This window comes from Crocodylus porosus, unplaced genomic scaffold (genome assembly GCF_001723895.1).
Source record: "Crocodylus porosus isolate Cpor-Errol unplaced genomic scaffold, CroPor_comp1, whole genome shotgun sequence".
NCBI classification, from domain to species: Eukaryota; Metazoa; Chordata; order Crocodylia; family Crocodylidae; genus Crocodylus; species Crocodylus porosus.
Genome location: NW_017728886.1, coordinates 223,623,252 through 223,634,074, shown reverse-complemented (window position 1 = coordinate 223,634,074; position 10,823 = coordinate 223,623,252). Strand labels below are relative to the sequence as shown.

The following is a 10,823-nucleotide window of genomic DNA, read 5'->3' as shown; positions in this document are numbered from 1 at the left end:
AGCCAGGAGGGAAAACCTCATCTTGGTTTGGAGTAAATATAGTGCTCAGAGAGAAATCTCTCAAAATGACAGATGGTGGAGATATCCTTTATGTATGACAATGGCACACACTGAGTTTGAACTCTGTACAGGAACAGTTTTGCTCACAGTCCTTGTTTTAGCATTAGCTACATTTGTTACTATGGTTTTCCTTAGCAAAGATACAAACAGAAGAGCACAGCTGGCATCTGCCAAGAAAAATGTGTAGCTTCATAAGTTCCTTAGTAAAAGGCAGCTGTACAGTAATTTTGGCAAAGCACCAGAAAAGAAGCAAATTGCCAAGGCAAGATTAAGTGTCACATGCCCCCAAGGTTCAATTCCATTTTCTAAAGAAAATGGTTTGAATACACCACAGAACACAATGTGGCTGATAGCAAACTGACATCTCTCCAGTGGGGCTTAGGAACTTCTTGAAGGCCTGTCAAGCTTTTTTTGAGGAATCCACTTACTAAATTGAGAAGGAAGTTGTAAAGATTTATGATCATTAATTGCTCACAACAGGTACACTGAAAAACAAGGGTAGGGGGAAGCATTTTGTCAACCATTTATATCTTTCTGGGCATGTCCACACATGCCACTATGGCACTATTGTTACTGCACTATCATTTAGCATTTACTGCACTATCATTTATCCTATTCAAAGTACTAAAAGACAGTGCAATAACAGCTGGTATTGCACCATGTGCACTGTGAATGGTTGTTTTTAGGCATTACACACCTTAGTGACATGCTATAACAGGGGAGCATATCACTATGGCATTGTAGCTGTGGTGTCATGGGTTTTGCCCATGGATGCTATGTCACTGTGGTACATTGCTACAGCAACATAGCATCATGTGTAGCAGTCTCTGAGAAGCTGCTGAAGACAATTAACTGCCCATGACTCTGCTTTGAAAAACTATGCATTCTCTTTTGATACCCTCTGCAGTCCTTGGGCTCCTACATATTTGCTGAATAATTAAGACAACTAAGTTGTTTAGAGTACAGGTGTCAAACTTGCAGAGCCAAATAGCTAGCATGGGGCAGGGATCCTGGAGCAGCTGGAGTGGGTGCTACATTTGGCTCAGAGTGGTAGCCATGCTGAATGTGTCATCGTCCCTGGCAGTTCTGGACTGTGCTGGACACACACTGCTCCAGCCAGTCCAGAACTACACTGCTTGTGGCACCTGCCAGTTCTGCATGCACCATGGGTCCAAGAACAGATGGAGTGAGTGGCATATGCAGCATGCATCTCAGAGCAGGCATTGTGTGTGGCACTGTGCAGCTGGGGCGGCTATTGTTGGCTTAGAAATGGTATTTAGAAGTTTGTTTTTGGGAATTGGCTAATAGGTATATGTATACCCATTAGAATGATTCAAGGTGGGAAGTGGGGGTTAACTGATTTCCAAGAGTCTGGGTCACACAGTTTTACACAGCATTGGAAGCAGACAGGCTGTCTAACACAACAAGGACAACAAAGACAGTCTAGAAAACAGTCTAGGAAAGAGGGGGACATGTACTACACTCTCCATAACACGAGATAAGGTGGTACCAGTTAAGAAGGCCCCAGAGCAGGCCAGAGTCCCAGTTTTGGGGGAAACAGACCAAATTAGGAGAAGGCCCGGAAAGACCAAATTAGTATGTGTGAACATAATGGGCTTGGAGTGTGTGATGACACAGGACATGGAGTTTTGACGACATAGAGGGAAGAACCAGTGATAATCATGGATGAAGAGTCATCAGGAAGGAAGGAGAATGCAAAAGAGAGACTTGAGTGTAACAAAGGGCCCCTCTCTGTCCCACCTGGGTTCCTTCCTGTCCCTTCTCCCCAGTCCCACCTGGGTCCTCCTTCTCCACATCCCTGTCCCCCAGGAAGGTCCCTGAGACCACTAGGGAGAAAGGGTACACCACCAGTATGTCTCATCCACCCCACTGGAGGGGGAGTGTAGGCCTCTGCATCCCACCTCCAGACTGCTCACATGCAGCCATCTGACACCTAAGAGAGTTTTTGCCTCCTGGCCACATGTACTTTGATTCTGAGGACAGCTCTAGGATTTGGTAAATATATAGAACTGCTTGATTGTTTATGTTGCTCCTTTTCTGTTATCAGTGGGTATCAGTACATTTGCCTATTATTGAATAGAAAGGTCATGGTCAGTCTGAGGGTGTGTGGGTCTTTCCCCCTCCAGGTGGGTCCCACCCCCGGAACATGGCCACGGGATCCAAAGTCCAGAGCCAACAGCCATTACATGCAGTGTGACTACCATTCTGGTCAGACTGCCTCATATGCAGTGCCCATTCTGATCAGAGTCTGGTCTGCTCTGGAAGAGGTGCAAGGAGCATTCCCTCACTGCTCAACTCCTCTTGGTCCCTTGGAGGAATTAAGTGTACAGGCATTCATTCTCCCAGAAGAAGTTCTCCTGGGAGCAAATTCTGTCGGGTCCCCTACACTGCAGCCCAAGCCTTGCTGATGGCATCTCAATGTTCACATAATCACCGGCCCCACTCTGGGCCCCAGAACCCTTCTACCAGGACCCCTACATGACCCCTCCATTCAGGTGGCTTCCCTGTCTTCATTCGGCTATGTAGCTCCCTGAATCTATTTTCCCTCTTGGGTGTGGTCCTCCCCCAGGACCTTTGGCTCCTCTAGCCCTGGCCCACCCCTAGGCCGGTTGGGACCCCAGGCCTCTGGCTCTAGGGTATTCCCCGTGGTGGGCCCCCAGACCTTTCGACTGTCCTAGTCCTGGCCCCAGCCCCAGCCTGGGCCAGTCAAGGATACTCTCTCATTCAGTCTCTGAGTCCCTAGCCCTTCACTCTCTCTCTCAGGGTCTGCCCCCCAGGCCCTCCAGACACAAGGGGTTACCCACCCAGTGGTGGGGGCTAGGGGCTAAGGTGCCTCAACCCACCTTTCACCAGGGTGATAACTGGCCTGGCATTTCCTGGGGGGCTCCCATGCCACTGAGAGCCCCACCAGGCCACCCGCTCCTGGAAGGGCGCAGTTTTAGGTCACACCCAAGACCAGGAGCCTCCTGCCATCCCCTGCAGCACCTTCCTTACCTCCAAATGAAACTCAACAACCCTCAGACCAGAGAATGTTGTTGCCTGATCTCCAGCAGCCAAACTGCCTTGCTTATATAGGCAGCCCTGAGCCTAAAATGGCTGCCCTCGTTAGGCACCTGGAGGCTGCCAGCTCCAGGGCCTTAAAGTGGCAGACACACATAGTGCCCTGCCTCATGCTATCATTAATTACCATATTAGCTTAATGTTGCAGAGATCTGTATAATGGATTTTTAACTTTGCTCATGTGATGACACGTAGGGACCAATAAGATGTCACATGATGAAATTTCTGTTGTTCAGTTTTCATTTTGAAAGCCTAAGGCTGTGGTTCTCAACCTTTTTAGATTAAAGGCAGCCCTTGGAGAATCTCAGCTCTTAGATTTTTCTCATTACTTGACTACAGAAAAATAATAGAGTAGTTCTTCTACTGCAAAACACTCAGGAAGACCACAACATGTCAAAATATTTTTGACAGTATGGATTTCTGTTTGAAATTTCTGGGTTTATTTTGTGCATCACGTGCAGGTGTTATACTTAACAGTACTAATATTGGGTAACACTTAATAATATGTCACTACACTCTGGTTGAGAATCAATGGCATAAGAAATTGTACGTACACATACACACATATATACAAACTTCACTAAAAGAAAATTGAGGCTGTAAAGTCAAGCAGTCAAAGGTTAGGAAATGTCAGAATCAAGGCAGTTGAACCTTAAGTCAAAACTGTCTATTCTGTGTAACAAATGTAGAAAAAATAGTGTGTGAACATGCAATTAACAATAATGTCATAATCCATATGCAGAAGAGAGATGGATTACAGCTGTACAGGGCAACTGTATAACATCATTTAATAGAGTTTCATATTTTTTTAGATACACTTCACATGCGTGACAATAAATTAGTTTACTTTTCTATGGATAAATCTACACTGTAGTTACATAGAGAATGACTGCAGCTTGTGTAGCTTTCTGTTAGGTAGCTTTTCTGGTGGGTACCAGTAATAGTTGGTTCCTGCCTGGAATTCTAAGAAGTACTAATACAGTTTGCCAGCACTGAGGTCTTGGCTGCCATGACTACACAGTTAACTCAAGTATATTACATGAATAGCTGTTTGCTACATGAAGAGCTGCCAGCATTTCTCATAGGACTTTGTTAATCATCTGCATACGTTACACATCAACAAAACAGAATAAGCTTTTTCCTTTGAATGACTAAGCTAAGATTCACCAAGATAGCCTTTCGCTAGCAAGTAAGATCATGACCATTTCTGAATAACAACAAGCGAGGCAAAAGAGCATTCTCAAACCTCTACAGTCATAGATCTTAACTGCAAAAAGACCAAGAAAATGAGAAAAGGAAGGAATGGCCATGTAAAAGAAGAGAAAAGAAATGAAAACGATGGGATGCAACTCAAAAAAACAATAGGGTATTTTAATGGGGTGAGTTTTATAATAGGTAGCATAGTTGGTGCAGGGATCTTTGTGTCTCCTACAGGAGTGCTACAGTATTCTTTACTTAACGTGGGTGTTGCGCTATGCATCTGGACCGCCAGTGGAGTAATATCTCTGATGGGTTCCCTCTGTTACGCAGAGCTGGGGACTGCACTACCATTCTCTGGAGGAGAATACAGTCACATAAAGAGAGCACTCGGATCTCCACCTGCTTTCATCTTTATCTGGACAGCAATGTTTACGAAGCCAGCATCAAACGCTGCCCGAGCCTTGTTGTTTGCAGAATATGCCACCCAACCTTTCTATGGTGCCTGTCCTGTACCAGAGCTGCTAAAAAAATGCTTGGCTTTGGCTGTTCTTTGGTGTCTGGGGATTCTGAATGGACGCAGCGTCAAAATGGCTGCTTGTGTTCAGACTGTTTTCACACTGTTGAAGATGGTGGCTTTATCCGTTATTGCCATAGGTGGTATTGTCCTGCTGGTTAGAGGAAGAAAGGAGAATTTAGCAAGGTTTGAGAATGCTTTTAGTTCAGAAGTTCCTGATGTATCACAGATTGCAGAAGCTTTTTTCCAAGGATTATATGCATATGGTGGTTGGTGGTCCCTCAATTACATGGCAGGTAGCTATTTTAAAATAATACATTTTTAGCAGCCTTTCTCACATTATTCAGGCAATATTAATATTACTTGTCTCCCTGTGATAATAATATTTGTGAAGATGTGTTTTAAAATTCTGGCTATTTACAAGGACCTTATTAGTTTCCAATAAAAGTGGGTTGCCCTCATACATAGAACTTATTTGCTTAATGTGCATTAAAACTATAACTATATTGGAGGTCTCCAGAACAAAAGGGATTTTTAAATTTGGACTAATATGGAAAGCAAAGATTTTAATTTAAATCTCTCATACATACAGAACTTTCACATCGGAAATGGTGATTTTCCCTTCTTTTAATCTCACTGCAATTATATACAAGAGGGTGTTAGTTGGAGTGGGGTAGGATGGGGGCAATGCGGGTGTCACATAGTAAGGTTTGAGTGCCTTCAGCCACACAAAGCACAGACCATTATCCTACTAAATGGTATTTTTTCTATTAGTGCATGGACTAATCATTAAATTTAAAATGAAAACTTTAAAAATATATCATTTTCGCAGTGAACCAGAGCTATTGATTTCCCTGCAACACAGTTCTTAATAATGGAGAATAAAGAAAATAAGTAAAGGAAATAGTATAAACATGTTTTTGTGCCTTTTAAAATATATTGTTTCTAAACATTTTAAACCCTTCAATAGTTTAGTAATATACTCATTTATTCCAGTTAATATATAGTGCCACATATGTCATAGTAGCAAGAGCAATTAGCATGACAAACTTCTATAACAACTTCAGAGTAAACAATGTTAACAGGAATGTAGACAATCATGAACACCGGGACCAATCTAATGATTACCCAAACATTTTGCAGGATTGAGCTGTATCTTCTGAGTTTTTGTTCTTATGTCTTTAACATTCTCTGTCTATTTAGTTTTTTTCTCATGAGTCAAATATTAAACAAATTAAAAGTAACAAAGATCAAAATAGAAAATGTGAAAAATAGTTAACGTTTTAAAAAGGGCAGTTAATGAACTGGTTATTTCTAGCTTGAAACTATGTTGCAGACAAAAGTAATTTTTTCCCAAAAAATAAAGTAAAATAAAATAAAATAAAATAACAGTAGAATTTGAAATCCTATTAGGGCCTTTAAAAAAAGTACAAGTTTTATGTAACACAAGATATTGCAAATGTATTTATACTGTACTATTTTATTTTATGTTTGGTTAGCAACATTAATGCAGTAGAACAAATTAGACTCCAGAATACTTAGGCAGAATCTGTATTTTTGACACTGAATTTTTAAACTTTTACAAGTATTGTTTCAAGTAACTACCAATGTTATATCTAAGAAAAGAAATTAGGACGGGGAGAAATCCTGGATTTTTTTTTGTGGCATTTACTGGGTTCACTTAGTAGTACTTTAGGTGTTAGTTTTATTTTTCCTCCTGTTCAATCACTCTTACATGTTATTTGTGTAGGTTTTTCAAACAGCAACAAGAGAAAAAAATAATAGGAAAATGTGCTTGTGAAAGCTCAATGGGGCTTTATCTCGGGGCAGTTTTAAGAATTGTAAAAAATATTTGTAAAGAATCTGTCAATTCAAATCTAGGCAATTTTATAAAGGTGTTTGAAAAGTAAAGTTGATTGAAAAAATTCTATAAAATCTGTTTTTCAATGCAAAATTGGGTTTTCAGTTAAACATTTTCTTTTGGCAAAAGTATTTCTACAGATAATTCTGACTATCAAACCCTGCCCCCTCCTACATCTACAAACTAAAAACATTTGGATTGAGTGTGAAAAAATAGATTCAGAACCAAATCAAACCATTTGCTTTTGTCACTGTTTGACAATATATAACATTCCTCATAACTATCACAGTAGTTCAGACGATGGCATCGTATAATGTGGCGGCTTATATTCAGAGGATAGTAGAGTTAACATTGTTTACTCTGGTGGCTTATGTTCCCATGTTCTTGTCTAAGGATGGGTCTTCCTATTCAGGAGTCTTTTCCCATGATGCTCTTCAAAAGCACAAGAAGGACAGGAACACATGAAGCATCATTTAGCCTACGCTGAGGGCCAGCCTATCTAAAGCAGGGGTGGGCAAAATACTGGCCCAGGCACAGTCAAGCCATGAAACATCCTGCCACCCTCTGGGCATGCAGCAGATCTGTGGTGGCTCTGCAGATGGACTGTCTTTCTAGGCAACTGAGGCAGTGGTGGCTCCTTCTGGCTGCTGCTGCTGGTGGCCTCAGCCCCGGGGAACCAGTGGGGACCTATGCTGCATAGCCCCGAGCCTGCGCACCCTGCACCTGCTCCAGGCTCACCTACCCAGGCTCAGCAGTGGCGGCCTGGGACAGAAGCTGTTGCTCAGCACAGAGGGAAAAGTGGCCCTCGTCCTTGCCACCACAGGGCTGTTTCTGCTGCAGCTACCTGGAGCCTGCACTGGGAGGCCCTGGGTCAATGTGTCACTGCCACCTCTGGGCTGCTCAGTGGGGCAGTGGTGGCAGTGCAGAGAAGATGCAGGGTAACCCAGCATGGTGTGGGCTCCAGGTGGCTGCAGTAGGACCAGCTGTCAGTGAGAGGCTGCTTTTCCTTTGACTGAGCAACAGCTTTTGTCTCACACTGCTGCTGCTGAGCCTGGGTGGGCGAGTCTGGAGTAGGCATGGGGTGTGCGGGGCCATGGCTGTGCACATGGGTCCTCGCTGGTACCGTGGGGCTGGGGCCAGCAGCTGTAGGAGCTGGAAGGAGCCACTGCCACCTGGGCTTCCTAGAAAGGCAGTCGAGCTGTAGAGCCACCCCAGCCCCACTCTGTGCCTGGGGACGGCAGGATGTGTCATGCCCAGACAGTGCAGAGAAGGCCCAGGGCAGGCTGGGGCAGGCTATGCCCAGGTTCCTGCTGATCTGCTCTGGTGGGGGTGAGGCTGAAGTGGGCCTTGGATAGGGCTGGGACTGTGCACTGCTGGCAGTGGTAGGGAGGCACCACAGCACGTGCAGGCTCTGGGTAGTTGCGGGGTGGGGCCAGGTGCTGACCAGATCAGGCAGATGTATGTGGGAGCTCCCATGCACACCCCACCATACCCACAAATCTTCCCCTACAAATCCTACATGCACCCCCCCACACACCCACATGCCTTTGGGAGGAGTCCCACTCAATGCTATGTGCACACCCTCTACCACACATGTGCACCCACAGCCTCCCACACAGACCCCAGAATTGGGACCCTGAAAATGCTCTACAGCCATGACTTAACACATGTGTACAGCTACAGAATGTTTTCAAAATGGCTGGCAGTACAAAAAATTAACCCTGGTTAAATAAAGTATTAAATTAATTTTCTAAGGCAGAATGCCTTAGAAAATTTGTGTTCCCTCCAGAGTTAATTTTTTGCATGGGGTCGGGGCTCTCAGTGGGGGAGGGTGGATTGGGGGAGCAGCAGCATGGAGTTGCAGGCAGCTTTTGAATGGCCTAAGCTGGGGAGGTGGGGTGGAACGGAGCCTCCTCACCTTGCAGCCCCCACCCCGCCCAGCTACCATGGCTGAGGTACAGGAGCCAGGCTAAGACCACAAGATGAGGGGGCTCTGTTCCAGCCGACCCCCACCTCAGCTCTAGCCTTTCAAAAGCAGCCCGTGGATCTGTGCTGCCACTGTCAAGAGGCCCGGGTGGAGGAAGGAAGTTCCCCCTCACCTTGTTGGCCTGGTCTGGCTCTCTCCAATAACTCAGCTGGGGTAGCTGGAGGGGGACTGTGAGTTGAGAGGGACTCTCTTCCCTCATCTCCCACCTGGGCCTGTTGACAGTGGCACATGGCACTCCAGCTGCTTTTGCAAAGCCAGAGCTGGAAGGGTGGGGCAGGGTGGAGAGAGCCCCCTCATCTCCTGGGCCTGGCCTGGCTCCACCTAATACCCCAGCCTGCAAGGTGGGGGGTTCTGTTCCACCCCACCCCCAGCTCTGGCCATCCAAAAGCAGCTGGCAGCTACATGCTGCCACTCCTCCGCCTCTTCCCTCCTCACTGACAGCCCCCAGAGCTGGGCTGGGGGGAGGGGTGGTTCAGCAGTCTGTTCAGAGGCTGCTGGAAAACCCCCACCTGTTGGCCAGGGCTGATGCAGGCAGGCTCCAGCTGCACCCCAACCTAACAGGCAAACATCTGTTGTGGGGGCGGGGGCAGCGCTCTAACCCATGGCACTTTATGTAAAATGTAAAGAGCGGGTCCCTGAATGTCTGTAGGCATCCTAAGTAATTCTGACTATTGTTGTGGGTTGCATGTTTCTCCCCTGTTATTTGTGACCCACCCAAGTAAATATACACCTAACTGCTTGCCAACTATTCCATGCAGCACTGTCATGAAGATATCTTTTGAGAATACTTGTCTAATTATTTTTCTAAATTACGTTTTTCAGAAGAGATAAAAAACCCTAGCAGAAATATCCCATTGACTGTGATGACAGCACTTCCTGCAGTAACTGTTTTTTACTTAATGGTAAACATCTCATACCTGACCGTTCTCACACCAAAGGAAATTGTCTCCTCAGGTAGGACTATTGGTTTATTTGGATGATGCTTTAAAAGGAGTAGTAATCATTACCATTATTTATCTTTGGCCCCTTTCAAGTGGTCACTTGGGTCTATGAGAGACCGGTGCCTCCCGAGTCTGGGAGGCACCAGCGGGGCATGACCAGGGGGGTCCCCCAGTGGCCAGCTGGCAACCGGGGGGGATGGTCCCGGCACTTCTGCATATGACATGCCGCTAGAAGAGCCAAAGTTGGGGGGCTGCAGTACCAGCCAGAGTGCTTGCTGTCAGGGGGGGACACCAGCACTCTCGGGGGGGGAAGCACATGCCCCCCCAGTACTCCCCTATGTGTCACCTATGCTTGGATATAGCCAGAGGCATAACTGCCAGTACTGCACTCTGGGCAGAAGTGGCATATATTCCTTAACTGCTGCCAGAGCAGCTGCAGGAAAGGTGCAGCGTGCAGGTTTGAAAGGACAGAACAGAGCTAGAGGGGCCCTCGCCCTTCTAACTCCCCTTCATTTATTCCAGTGACTCCCTTTAGGCAGCACCTGAGGCTCATGCCCTCCTTGCCTACCCATTGTAATGCTACTGTCATTCAGCCGAATTCAGGGTTCAGCAATGCACTTTGAACTTTAAGATTTAGGTTTTGTTTTAAAATGTGGCAGAGACTACTACATGAGTTTGAGGAAATCCCTTACAGCTTATCTACACAGATTTTCCCAGGTTTAAATTAGCTCAGTTAACTGGTGCAGCTTTTCTGTATGGGCACTTTTATATAGGTTATATGCAACTTATATCAGTTTGTCTGGCACTTTTACAGCACTGACACAAGCCAACCTCAAAATAGGCCAGATACAAAAAGGTAGGCATGTCCACATGCAAAGTTCCAGTAGATTAACTAAACTAATATATAGCACCCTCTGCCCACTCCCACCTTAACTTAAACAGAGACAGTTTTGCCTATGGACCAGGTCTTTCTCTGTGCTTGATCCAGTTGTGATATTAGGACTGCATACACAAGATAAGGATGGACTCAAGGAATTATAGTTTCATAGTTTCTGGGGTTGGAAGGGACCTGAGTAGATCATCTAGTCCGACTCCCTGCCATGGCAGGAAAGATTACTGGGGTCAAACGACCCCAGCAAGGTGTTCATCTAACCTCCTCTTAAAGACCCCCAGGATAGG

The 10,823-nt window shown here is 45.6% G+C and overlaps 1 protein-coding gene across 5 annotated transcripts in view; it reads left to right on the top strand.

The window, feature by feature from the left end:
• The first annotated feature begins 4,297 nt into the window (after positions 1–4,297).
• Positions 4,298–10,823, top strand: part of SLC7A13 (solute carrier family 7 member 13) — an 87,269-nt gene continuing 80,743 nt past the window's right edge. For 2 of the 5 annotated variants that reach the window (XM_019549873.1, XM_019549880.1), the window contains exons 1-2: positions 4,298–5,151; positions 9,526–9,657. In XM_019549873.1, coding sequence (XP_019405418.1) covers positions 4,428–5,151; positions 9,526–9,657 — 856 coding nt within the window. In that variant the 5' untranslated portion in view covers positions 4,298–4,427. The remainder of the gene's footprint in view (positions 5,152–9,525; positions 9,658–10,823) is intronic. The other 3 variants (XM_019549890.1, XM_019549898.1, XM_019549867.1) reach the window with 2 other exon arrangements.